Here is a 13,430-nt window from a genome sequence, read left to right on the forward strand (position 1 = left end):
GTCTTCTCTAGAAACTTTAGAAAACAGTATACAACCAGGGCTGGAGATATGGCTCAGGGGTTAAGAGCACTGGTTGCTCTTCCAGAGGACCTGGGTGTAATTCCCCAGCATCCCTATGGCAGCTCTCAACTGTCTGTAACTCCACTCCCAGGGGATCTAACACATACAAGGTGTATAGACACACATGTAGGTAGAACACCTACTCATATACAATAAAAGAAAGGTTAAAATATGTTGAAAGAAAAAGTATACAATCTACTTCAATAGGTATGTCAGCATAATGGTCTCTCTGGTCATTGTCTACTTCCTCTTCACATTGTTTCATATTATTCTATAGTAATCTGTGTTTTCTATACTATGCAGTGTTTCATCCACATTCAACAGAGATCCAAGATTTTGCAAGCAAGGCAAGATACAGATAATAGTCTGAACTTGGTGATTGAAGGAGAATTCATTAATATCGGTATCTAATAGTTTCTTAAAGTACATTCAGTAACAATCCAAAAATTTCATGTAAAATAGGTTTATTTTAGCACCTACCTCCCTTTTACATTATACATATTTATATTCTAACATAGGTTATTTGGTCTATTTTGCATAGATGGCATATTTGCTAACCCTTACAATTGACTTTTTCATTTGCTGTTTGCTGCTACCTGGCTTGAAGAAGGGATGGTAAATAAAACATGCTTGAGAGAAACATGAAGCAGAATTTAACTTCTCAGCACAACTTTACTTGGATCCAGACTTCAGTGCCAGGTTTTCTTCCTCTTCTTTCTCAAATCCTGAGCAGACAAGAGATCTTCCCTTGGGATATCGAGCACAACACTTACGAAGTTCTTGGACGACAGCCTGACACTTTGCTTCCACATAGTTGTTGGCTGAAAAACAGGCAACTCTTAGTAATGATCTCATGTACAAGGTAACTAAGCATTTTCCAATCATTTTTACTTAGCACCTATAAAATAAGATATACCCAGCTCTATTGAATTCTTTCTGATTTAGAAATAATCAGGTCAAGAAGTAAAAGGAAAATCCATTAATAACCATCTAGAAGTATAATAGGAAGAAAATTACAATTTATAAATGGTTTTGATATGATTAGTGGCCACTAGTCCCTTTTTGTAACTTGATGAATTAGAAAAATTCATACAACCTACACAGTTTCATAGCAAACTGCATTTTGATGTCAAATTTAATGTCCCCCTCTTTAAAATAAAATTGTGCACTAACAATGTTTTTATTTTTTTTTTTAGGTTTTGAAAAGGTTATAAAACATAATGTGACCACAGTGTGTAGTTTACTGTGGGTACTTAGGTTGAGTGTCAAGACCAACACCTATGGCTTGCTTAGTTCCTGCATCCCTCCCCCAGCTCAGAATTCAGTGGTCAATTGACGTCCATGCTCATTCTCTGAGGCACTGGGCTAGGGTATTTGTCAGTCTCCCAGCCACACAGACTGAGAGCCTCCAGTAAGTGAGCATTTACTTGGCCATCTATAAACAAGGGCTAGTGGTAGCTAAGGTTGGCTGTATATACCAAAAGATTTTGGAACAGGGAACAACATACCCTTAAGACAGGCAACCTGATCTATCCTGGAGAAAATTCATAGGCTAATGAATATTTATTATGCTGGCATTAGACATTATATTCTGTAGAAGTATGTTAAGTCTGATCTGTAGTACATTTTAGCTCTTAGTTTTTAAGTGCCCATATTAAAAAAAAAATCAGACTTCATATAAAAACCTAAGAATGTATCTCAAGATTTTAGAAAAAACAAGAGTAAGCCCAACTCAAAACTAATAGATGAAAAGAAAATAAAAATTAAATAAAAAATTAATGGAGAACATACACATACACAGAAAATGTCAATAAAACAGCTGCCTTTTCAAAAGAGAAACAAAACTGACAAAGTAGCTAAACTAATAAAAAGAAAGACTCAAATTAATTAAAATTACAATCTAAGCCCAGTTTCACAGAGCTATAATCCTAAACTACTCAGGAAGCTGAGGCAGGAAGATCTCAAGTTCAAGGCCTACCTGGGCTATGGAGTAAATTCAAGACTAGATAGGACAATGAAACTCTGCTTTAAAATTAAAAAAGCAACAAGCATATAGCTCATTTGGTAGTGTTTCTACAAGGCCCCAGGTTCAATTTCCAGTACAACAACAGCAGCAATAATAATAACAATAACAATAATAGGAGACAAAGGAATATTACAACAGAAACAAATGAAATTAGTGAATATTTTGAAAAATGTTGTCAATAAATTGGAAAAATCTAAGAATAATGGACAAATTTCTGTATATATGACCTATCAAAATTGAATCCCAGAACAGAAAAAGTTGAAATAAATCAATAGCAAGCAAAGAGACTGAAAGTATGATTTAAAGTCTCCCATCAAAGAAAAGCACAGACCCTGATATATTTGTAGTAGTGGAGATTGAAATTAGGGCCTTGTACATGCTAGACAGATGCTCTACAACCACTGTTCATTTTTATAACTAACACCAATGATCCTCAGACTAGATCATAAAATAGAAAGAGAAAGAATGGAGCTGGAGAGATGGGTTAGCAGTTAAGAGCACTGGCAGCAGCTATTCTAGAAGACCCAGGTTTGCTTCCCAGCAACTATATGGTGGCTCACAACTGTCTGTAGCTCCTGTTCCAGGGGATTGGGATCCAATGCCCTCTTCTGGCCTCTATGGGCAACAAGCATACATGTGATGCACAGACATATATAAAGGCAAAACACCCATATACAAAAAATAAAGGGAAAGAATTCTTCTAAATTCGTTCTACAAAATCAATAGCCTTAATGAACATACATGTAGAAAGCCTACATTAGCTACTTTAAAACTTAATTCAGTGACATTTTGAAAAGAGTTGGTTTTGTTTCAAGGATAAATATATGGTTCAACATAAAGAAACCAATAATTACCATATATAGTCAAAACAACCATATTAACACCTCAATAGATGTAGAAAAAGCCTTAGTAAAAGTCAATATCCTTTCATGTAAAATAAATTTGAAGAAACTAGGTACAATAGGGTTGTATGTTCACAGAATAAATGCTATATATAAGAAACCTATAGCCAATATTATACCAAACAGAGAGAAACCTTTTTTTCTCTAGAAAAGGGTTTCCATTCACTCTTTTTTACTTACTATAGTATTTGAAATGTTAGACAGAGAAATCAGCAAGAGAAATAAAATGAATACAAATAGGAAAGCAGGAAATCAAATTATTCCTGACTATAAATATGATTCTATACTTAGAAAAGCCAAAAGCTCCATTGTAATTGTTAGAACTGACACAAAATCAACATATAAAAATCAGTAGCTTTTCTATATACTAATAAACTCATTAAAGAAATCAGGAAAACAATAGCCTCAAAAAATAAAATGCCCATGAATATTCCTAATTAAGGTAAAAAGAAAAAAAAACTTTCCAATGAAGATTATAAAACCCTGAAGAATAAACTGAAGACATTAGGAAACGAAAAACACTTCCATGCTTATAAATCTGTAGAATATTGATAAAATTGCAATACTGCTAAAGATGATCTACAAATTCAATGCACTACCCACCAAAATGTTCATATGTTCTTCAAAAAATTAGAAAAACATCTTTACATTAATACAGAAGAGCAAAAGACCTCAAGTAGCCAAAGCAGCATCGAACAAAATTAATCAACTATAACAAAGGGCCCAGAAGTTACAGGCACCAGAGTTTTGGCCCAGATACCTTGAACTTGTTAGAGTACACATAGATGGGGATCAAACTGAGGACCTCATGAATACTAGGCAATTAGTCCTCTGCTGAGCTAATTCCTAGTCCCTGAGGTCTATTATTAAAACTTGTCTATGTGGTATGTATTTTTTATTTTTTTAGATAGGCTGTCACTTTGTAGCCTGGGCTGGCCTTGAACTTGTGATCCTCCTGCTTCTGGGATTTTAAGTATGCATTATCATGTGTGGCTCTTTCTTTTTATGACATGCAGTGTTCAGGATGCAAACTAAGGCCTAGTACATTCTGAGCAAGTGTTCTATCCCTGAGGCATATCCTCTACTCCAAAGCAGTCTTTTTATAGAAAGGTTTTGTTTAGTTCAGTTAATTTTTGTTTTGTTTTTTTGAGACAAAGTTTCTCTGTGCAGCTTTGGCTGTCCTGGTACTCATTTTTGTGACCAGGCTTGCTTTGAACTTATGGAGAACCATCTGACTCTGCTTCTCAAGTGCCCAGCTCTAGTTCAGTAATTCTTAACTGTGGTTGTGCTTTAAAATCACCTGGTTAGCTTTGTAAAATGATTCCTGCTCAGACCCTACTTTCAGGAAGTCTGCTTTAAGTGTGCTAGACAAATTTTAAAGTTTTCCAGGTAATTCTAATGTACAATTGAACTCAAGAACTCATGGGTCAAACGACATCAGTTTTTTTGTGTGTGGTGCTGAGGATAGAACCTTTGGGGCTTTGTACCTGTTAGGCAAGTGCTCTGCCATGGAAGATGGGTTCCTATTCCCTGTATCACATTACTTTTAATATACTCAACATGATACAATGGAGAAAAGATTCATGACTAATTAATTACAGAAGTGTTACATTTAAAATTAATATAAGTTGCTGAAAACTTAGTTTCTTATAGTTGACAGGTAAAATTGAAAAATATTTTAAAAAATATCTATATACTACCTTGCAAACATTTTTGTATTTCACAGGCTTGTTTCTGGCATGGATCCTTTTGTGGCATATCCAGAAAACTAAAACAAAAAAAAGTATTATAATTTTTCTTTTTTTTTTTTTTTTAGTTATAAAGACTTTGTAGCCTATCTACATGGAATTTTCTTCTGGGGGCAAGTAGAATGACCTTACAATTGCTGGAAAAATAAATGCATAAAAATATTCTTTCTTCATTGATAGGATAAATCAACTATATTTTTATATCTCCATCTCAATTAAGTATGGCAGATATAAATTAGATGAAAAAATTCAGTCTAGTCATCTTGAATATTGTAAACCAATGTTGTAATGACACCACAATTTTAAAGGCCTGGCCCAATGCCTGGCTCTATGATTAATAAAAGAAACCCTTGGTAAATGATTAAACTCTTTGAATGCTTTTCTTTCTTTCACTATTCATGTCAACGGGAATTATACGTACCTCAAAGAACTGATGGAAGGACTAAACATGATAAAAAATATAAAGTGCACAGAATAGTAACTGGGAGGCAGTAAGAACTTAATACATGGTAGCTATTATACCCAAGTACTTTTTGTTTTAAGACAGGGTCTCATTATTTCTTAGGCTGGCTTCAAACTCCTGGGGTCAAGTGATTTCTTGCCTCAGTCTTCTGAATAGCTGGAATTATAGGCATGCACCATTGCTCTGGGCCCAAGACTTATTTTAAAAAGCAAAACCTTACTTTAATGTACATAAACTGTCATGGCTGCTTTAATTCAGGAAATTCTTTACACGTAGTTAGCAATGTTAGTTGCTATTACCTCTTGAGAAACGTGCCAATTAAACATTATCTTTTGAGCTCATATGGATGCCAAATATGTAAGATGTTTGTAATCAAAGAAAGAATTTAGATTCACAAAGTTTTGATGAGAAACTCATAAAAACAATTCAAAGAGACAGTTTCAGAAAGAAGAAAGGCATAGGAGCCTCTGTAGCTAATTTCATCAGTACAAATAACCTTTTTTTCCCCCAGAACTCCTTAAGTTCTCAGTAGATCCAAATTAGGTCAGTAGTGGGATGAGAAACACTAGAACAAAACAGATATTTACAGGATGGAAGAAGGAAAGGCGGGTGAATTTGCTGCAGGGGAAATAAGCGACAAATGCATGTTGATGCTGCTAGAAGCTGCTCTCTTCTCTCTAAATCAGTACCCAGTCCTTGGTGATGAGGGCATCTGTTCTGTAGCATGTGCTGATTTTTGTGGGATTCACCAGATCCCAGGTTCAGCCGATGAAGTCCATTAAAGGTTCTATGGCAATTTCCAAAGGAGTCAATCTGAAGTTACATATCCTGCCTAAATGCTTTTGTTGACTTGATTTCTGCCCTGTGTATCCCTTTCTCTGTAGTGCTGGCAGTGTTCTTCATGGCCCTTCCTAAACATCTGTGTTCTTGAGCAGTTCTTCAAACTACTCCCCTCCAGCCCACCTCCCCGGGCCCAAGTGTGGGAGCACTGCAGTGGTGAATGAGGTGATTGCCATATAATGAATAGAACAGAGGAGTGTATCTTCCAAGAATTCCAGCACCTGAAAAAAAAATCATTCAAATCACTTCAACTGAAAAGAATGAAAACAAGTGGAAGAAAGAGAAAAAACAAAAATACATACCAGGTTAACCATCAGGCAAAAGTTTAAGCAGCAGTTCCTGTACTCCCCTGACCTGTCAGAAAAAGGAGATTTTATAAAGTACTCTGCTGTAGGAACCCCAGTACAGGGAAAATGATTGAGTAACATGTATACCATTAAATGATGTTGAATCTGCCACAAGCGAGAATTGTTATCCATGTAGCGTTCCTCTGGGTAGAGTTGCCACATGAGAGGTAGTTGGGATGTAAGAAGGTGACTTGGCCTAGTTGCGTCACCTAAGGGAACCTGAACTTGCTGGACTCGAGCCTTTAGGAAATTTGTCTCCTAATAGGTATGATCAAAAATAAAACCAAAGACATCAGAATATTGAGACTAAATAGCAACCAGGTTACTTTAAAGCAACATTAAAAATAAAATAAAATAAAATGAAAGCAGTTACCTCTTCCACCACAGCTACCCATGTGCGTTGATATTCGTCGCGGTAGATACCTTCTTGGTGAACCCAGAGATGATCGGGTGGAGCCCCCACATCCTCTCTTGCCATTCTGGGCTTTGGGTTCCAATTCTAGCCCTGCTTTTCTCCACCTAAGCCTGCAGCATCCGCGCACAGGACACAGGTGTGACTTTTGAGGTTTGGATGAACTCACTAGTGAGCAAGGTGACCTGGGACTAGCAACCACCAACCAGAACCAAACCTCGCACATATCTACTTGTACAACCTAAACATATCAAATGGTTTCTTAAGCTTTTTGAAAATGAAAACTTAAGTGACACTCAAGCAAAGCCGAGCTAATGTTAACTTTCTATGGAAAAGCAGTCAAGAATTCTCTAAGTTCTGTGGGGAGATAACATGAGAACTGCAGGAGGCTGGGCACTGGTCTCTTTTTTGTATTTACAAAGCATTATTCAGCAGTGTGTTAGCAACAGAAAATACACAAAAGTGTACCAAGGACATGGTTTTGGCAGAAAGATAGTGATTAAATGGACACATGAATGCCATAGTCCTCAGATAAAAGAAACTCCCAAGCAGTTTACATTTTAAAAAGATTCTCAATGTGTGCGGCTTTCTAAAATGAGACTAAGTTTGTTATAAGGACAAAGGAAATATCTGTCATTTTATTTAAAAGTCATTTATACTAGCAAGGTATATCCAGAAAGAGATTTCATTTTAGGAAAGATATTTAGTGTAGTTTTATGACTTCCTGAAAGCAAATAATAGTCACCCGTCTAGCTCCCTGTTTCATTTACGCAGGATGTCACAGTAGCCTGTTTTTTTTTTTTTTTTTTTTTTTTTTTTCAGAGACATAGTTGTAAATTTTTTTTCTACAAACCAAAAGGTCAAAAATATCTCTCTGCTTTTACAGTTCTCAGTTTTGGGTGGTAAGGAACTTCTCCGTAATAGTCTCCTGCCCAGCTTTGGATCTCATAATTTCACATGCATTTTTCATGAATAGAATCTCATAGAAACCATTCATAGCATCATGATGCGGATTCACTGTATTACTAACTTTACAGAGCACAAATACATCAGTGGCTAGCTGTCCCACTCTAAAGACCAATAAGTGCCTTTTAGTGATAAAGAAAATGAAACATAGTTTGGGAGATGGTTAGAACCTTCAAAGTGATACTGTCTAGAACAAACCAAATGTCAATCATGATATGGAATGAGCAGACAAAAATAAAGGAATGAAGCTAAATCTAGTCTTTTTTTTTGGGGGGGGGGCAGCATCCCAAATCTGATTTTTTCCCCCTTAACACTGTTTTTCTGCCTATGCCCTAAAAGGAAAGTAGGAATAAAAACTACTGTCTTAAAATGGGTATATTGGTGCATGCCTGTAATTCCACCATGCCAGAGGCTGAGCAAGGTTCAGGCCAGCCTGGGCTATAAAGTAAGTTCAGCTACACTCTCGGTTAACTACATAAGGCGACTGTCTCAAAAAAAAAAATATATGGTCACATTTTTGTGACTGATAAATAGGCATCATAGTTATTCATTCATTTCCCAAGTGATTACGACTCTGAATCTCTCACATGGTCCCCCTTTAACCTGGATGTACTCTCTCATTTTTCAACTTACTTATGATAGAATTATTTCTCCATAACCAACCTCTACTTTCTATATGGCAATATCACCTCTTCTGTACACTCAAAAGTTATGAGTTACCGTGAATTTCTTCTCATTCAGTTGCTACACCCCATGTATCCAATTCTAGCAAATAGTATCATTATCATCATATTCAAACCAAAATTTCTTACAAATACCAGGGCTGTTTCAAGCTGCTGTTCCTTTCTATTTGTCTAAAATACATGAGTCTCTAGCTACATATTTTGTCACTCTTATCATTTAGCAAATACAAGTGTTCTGCTTCTTCTTTTAGAGGTTTAGAAATACAACCCCCAGTAAATTCTAATACAAAAATAAAAATGAGCACACACACACATTTTGAAAGCAGGATCCAACTGTTAAGGGTTTTAAGACCATCTCAACTTCATAGATAGATAGTTCCTAGCAACAACCAACATGTTGACATTTACATTTCTTTTGAATAAAAACAAAACTTTATTGGTCATACTGACATTGAAAGGAAGTAATTCCAGTGGAAGAGAAGGCAGATAGCATGTGATATTCTGAATTACTGTGAGGCACTACAAAATATTCTCAGAAGAAAGTCAGTATAGTGTGCTGCTGTGACCTCCAAAGGTTAATAGGCTGGGTGCTAACAAATTGAGCCTGGGAACAACACTCAGTACATTAGGCTGGAATTATGTGTCCTATCATTCAGAGGGCAAATTGCCCCAGAGGCAGCTGCAGTGATCAAGAGACTGATAAGCCACCACATAACTAAAACCATTAACACTCTCAGTAGAGAAATAGAGAAATGAAAGGCTGAGAGAAGGGCATTCAGATCAAAGTCTATAAAATCACATGTTGGATGAATGGAACATCATTCCCATAAATATGATTCTTAGAACACTTGATCCAAACATTTTTCTTGGTCAAATAACTTTGGGAATATTGGAGATCATAAAAGCACATCAGAATGTTCAAAGTCTGAGCAAGTTATACTATACAGACATTTTTATATAGTTGAACATTTCCCAAATTTATTTGACTAGAGAACATTTTTTGGTATATGGTATTTGTTCACAAAATTCAAGATTCCCCAAACTAAGGAATATCTTAAAACCTCAGGATAAGTTTAGTTACAAGGCACAATACAATACATGGAATATAAACCCATGCAATGTAACTTAAAAATATTACCAGTTTCAAATACAAATGTATCCCAAACATGTTTGTATAACTTTACAGCTACCACAACCACTAAAAGATATTTCCTCCATAGAAGTTGTCTTGATTCCAAAAGCCATATTGACCTAGACAGATTAGTTTTATATGGTTTGTAAATTTTAGATAGATTTTAGATAGGAAAAGTTTTAGATAGGTTCTAAATGGATGATAGAATACAGAAGAGCTTTCTTTGGTTATACTTTAAATAAATTTAATTTTTTTCCTTTACAGAAAGAATAGTTTTGTATCTTTTTTTTTAAAGAGTATGATTTGCCTTAATTTTGAGGTATTTCAGTTTTTAATAGCATCGATAAGTTGAAAATGCTAATTATTTGAAGGCATTTAATAACGTCATCCAATTATAATTTCAGTTGGCAAAGAACACAGGCCGAGGTTTCAGCTTGGATGATTAATAAATCTTCCTTGTGCCACTTGGAAGCGTTGTTACCATCAGACAATCTAATTTGACATTTAGATTGCCCCAGTTTCCCTGAGGTGTAAATTCATGAACATATTGACTGCAATGATACTTATTAAACACTTCTCATATGTTTAACATGTGGTTAGGTGCATTGACCCATTTGATCTTCAGTTTTCGTGAGATGGTATAAAATGGGGATTAGTATTATTCCCACTTAAAGGTGATGCATGTAAGGCACAAAAAAGGTTGTACAGCTTGATTCCAGTTGAGGCAGTTTTTACGTATTATATATGTAAATTATTAGTAGAGTCCTTAGCCCATAATAGGCTTGCTATAAAGGTTAATTATTATTTCCCTCGCCAGTCAAACGTTTGGAGCTGTAACAGGTAGCATGAACATTCTAGAATACTAGACTGACTAAAATCAACAAACAAAAGTAATTTTGTTCTTGAAGGTGGCTAAACAAACTGATCAATTCAAAAGATCTCTTAAGCAAATGTAAGAAGATGAGCAGGCCTTGCCGGGCCATCAAGGCAGGGCACCTTAACTATGGACAGTACCTGAAAATAACGCATGACATAAAATTGAAACTTAGAGATATAGATAGGGTCAATTACACCCCTGTAATTGCTCCAACCTTTATTATTATAAAACTTAATCATGGAAGGATGTGGAATAAGCATTAGGTTTGCAAACAGAGGTTGTTGGCATATATATTACACCACAGTGACCTGAACTTGGGACAGTACTTGCGGGGAGACATGGGTTGGAAGTGACTTAGGAGAAAAAGAACAAAGCATCATCACGTCTTCAAGTATCGCCTTGAATAAGTTCACTTTCCAGCACTGCCATATCTATCTGGCTTCAGAAGTACAAAAGGAATTAAAAAAAAAAAAAAGCGTATGAGCTGTAGAGGCTTCGTGTCATATATTTTGCTTTCAAATATAATCAGTACTAAATCTTTCTTGTAATTGGTAAACTTGCAAACTGGAAGATTTGCACATTTATTCCGTAGTTTATCGGCATATTTTAAAATAAAATTAGTTTTACATATAAATTAACCATGTCTGACACCAGCAAAGAGATTAGAGGAAATTTACTAGAACTAGTTCCTTGATGTGATGCATCCCAACTTGAAAAGTGAGGTCCCTCAATCCTTTTCCTGTATCAAACAAATATATATCTAAAAAGTAGCAGCAAGCAAAACTGGAGTTACTTTTTCAGATACAGTAAAACACTGTTTCTGTAAAAGGTTACTCACATGAATATAATGTTTCTTGGACTGATTACTCCGCCTCCAGAACAGCTAGGCTAAAACTTCCAGGTCCCCCACCCCGGGACAGTCAAGCAGGGATCGCGATGTGAGCCCAGGACGGACCAAGGGACATCCCGGGCCGAGGTCACTAGAACCGAAGTTAGGAGGTGCAGGCCAGCAGCCGGAAGTGGTCCAGAGAGATTCAAGGGCTGTGACTTGGAAATAAAACAAAATAAAATAAAACCTTAACTGTTTTAGGACCGACTTTCAAAAGAGGCCGTTGTTCGCAGCCATGTCGCCTTAAAGAGCTGTCCCTGACGTGTGTAGGCCGCGCCGGGCTTTCCTCAACGGGCGGGCAAAATGGGCGCCAGCACTATGGAGGCGTCTGCCCTGGCGTCCTGGAGCTACTCACAGCCCACGTCCGCCCCGGCAGGGGAACACCGCCGCCCAGCCGCCCAGCCGCCCAGCCGCCCAGCCTGCCGCGTAGACCTCCTTTGCCAACCACCACCCAACGTCCCATTGCTTCGCCAGCCCAGACCGACCCGGGTGTCTCCCAGGTGCTGCTAGGCGGGTACCGCCTCCGCGCCCTAGGCTCCGCCCTCGTGGAACCCGCGCCGCTAGGCCAGGATTGGGCGGAGCGTCAAGCGCTGGGCTGGTAAGTAAGGCTGCGTTTGAGCACCGGGTTGGACAGGCTGCTTTGGGCTCTGGGCGGACTTGAGTGGAACAGACAAAGATGGCGGTGCAGGTGGTGCAAGCTGTGCAGGCGGTTCATCTTGAGTCTGACGCTTTCCTAGTTTGTCTCAACCATGCGTTGAGCACAGAAAAGGAGGAGGTGATGGGTCTATGTATAGGGGAGGTGAGTAGGTCGGCAGCCTGGCTGAAATCCCCCTGATCAGTACCCAGTAGTCCCTGAGGTGGCTGAGAGGCCACAGGACGTGATTCAGAACCTTTGAGTTTGTTTTCTAATGCTGTCGCAGGGATCTTTTCCTCTGGCCCTCTAATACATGCTTATGTACCTGCAAACCGTCAGCGTCTGCATGAGCCCATGGGGTTAGGGGTTATCGTACCAATGATTAAAACAGCGAATCAGGCAAGAAGCATTCTGATATAATGAGGACATCGAGGTATTAGGAAACAAGTAGCCCACAGTTACAGCCTCACGTCTCGCCACCAGTTTTCCCTACGAGAAGCAGAGTTATCACTAAGCATTTTAAAAGCTAGCAAAGAACTCAGAACAGAAGGGTTTTGTGGATTCCAAAGTCTCTGTTGTGGTTAAATGTTACAGAGGTGTGAAAGTAGATGAGGAAATGGAGTGTAGTTGTAAAGGACTGAGAACAAATTCTCCAGTCTTTCCTGCTGTTGTGTGTGAGCATATGGCCTAATTTTTATGTAAATCTGCATCCCTGTAACTAAATAAATGTGTCAGTAATGTTTTCTGCTCTTTCCTACTCTAGTTGAATGATGAAATAAGGTAAGACTATATTTGTTTATTTACACCATATTATAATCTCTAAACTGATTCTTAGTGAAGAATTGGAACAACTTTGGTAATAGTGTTTACACGTTTTATCTTAACATTAACAGTATAGATCTCTCTCACTATAAGCTGAGTTCCACTACAATTCTAAAGATTCATTTTAACCTTATAGCATGATTTTTATTTGAGATATATATGCTCCTTTGTGGAGAATCTGGCTGAAGGAACAAGCATCGTAAGTGAACCTGTAAAATTCTTATAAATAGAGTTTTGTTGGAGTTCCAGGAGCTCAATTGGTTATTACTGCATAATAGTTACACAAATAGAACTTTGTTGACTAAAATAAAGACAGTTTATTAAAAATGACGATCAATATACTTGACATTTGGCTCTATTGCTTTCCATTTTCTTGCTTTATGTGTTTCATAGTCTCTCTTCCCTGAAAAGTCAGGGATATGCCAGTTACTTTCCTTGTGGCAGATAGTGTCCACACATTGGGAGGCTTTTCCCTTGTTGGCCCATGCCCCCATCTAACTCCCCAGTGGATTTCTGCCCCACCCCACCCTCACCCCTGTGAACCCTACAGTAATCCTAGAGGTTCTAGTAGCTTGAAAGCTTGAGAGATGGTAAAACCTTTGGCTTCTTTAAACTCCTCTCCCCTTTTC

The 13,430-nt window shown here is 37.6% G+C and overlaps 3 protein-coding genes across 7 annotated transcripts in view; 1 reads left to right on the top strand and 2 right to left on the bottom strand.

Moving 5' to 3' along the window:
• Positions 1–507: 507 nt before the first annotated feature.
• Cmc4 (C-X9-C motif containing 4) lies at positions 508–11,365 on the bottom strand. 2 transcript variants are annotated; one of them, XM_021629044.2, is made up of 3 exons: positions 11,295–11,365; positions 4,689–4,756; positions 508–881 (listed from the first exon to the last, which is right to left on the bottom strand). In XM_021629044.2, exons 2-3 carry the CDS (start codon positions 4,744–4,746, stop codon positions 733–735), a joined length of 207 nt encoding a protein of 68 aa, XP_021484719.1. In that variant the 5' UTR covers positions 4,747–4,756; positions 11,295–11,365; the 3' UTR covers positions 508–732. The 2 variants fall into 2 exon arrangements, with proteins under 2 accessions (XP_021484719.1, XP_060231122.1); XM_060375139.1 differs by lacking the exon at positions 11,295–11,365 and adding an exon at positions 5,787–5,923.
• Positions 4,781–11,432, bottom strand: Mtcp1 (mature T cell proliferation 1). 2 transcript variants are annotated; one of them, XM_021629043.2, is made up of 5 exons: positions 11,295–11,432; positions 6,760–6,911; positions 6,474–6,644; positions 6,342–6,393; positions 4,781–6,260 (listed from the first exon to the last, which is right to left on the bottom strand). In XM_021629043.2, exons 2-4 carry the CDS (start codon positions 6,862–6,864, stop codon positions 6,346–6,348), a joined length of 324 nt encoding a protein of 107 aa, XP_021484718.1. In that variant the 5' UTR covers positions 6,865–6,911; positions 11,295–11,432; the 3' UTR covers positions 4,781–6,260; positions 6,342–6,345. The 2 variants fall into 2 exon arrangements, with proteins under 2 accessions (XP_021484718.1, XP_060231120.1); XM_060375137.1 differs by having other exon boundaries at positions 6,760–10,891.
• Positions 11,433–11,919: 487 nt separating this feature from the next.
• Brcc3 (BRCA1/BRCA2-containing complex subunit 3) overlaps positions 11,920–13,430 on the top strand; it is a 29,867-nt gene continuing 28,356 nt past the window's right edge. For 2 of the 3 annotated variants that reach the window (XM_060375134.1, XM_060375135.1), the window contains exons 1-2: positions 11,920–12,144; positions 12,743–12,759. In XM_060375134.1, coding sequence (XP_060231117.1) covers positions 12,022–12,144; positions 12,743–12,759 — 140 coding nt within the window. In that variant the 5' untranslated portion in view covers positions 11,920–12,021. The remainder of the gene's footprint in view (positions 12,145–12,742; positions 12,760–13,430) is intronic. The other variant, XM_060375136.1, reaches the window with a different exon arrangement.

This window comes from Meriones unguiculatus, chromosome X (genome assembly GCF_030254825.1).
Source record: "Meriones unguiculatus strain TT.TT164.6M chromosome X, Bangor_MerUng_6.1, whole genome shotgun sequence".
Classification (NCBI taxonomy): domain Eukaryota; kingdom Metazoa; phylum Chordata; class Mammalia; order Rodentia; family Muridae; genus Meriones; species Meriones unguiculatus.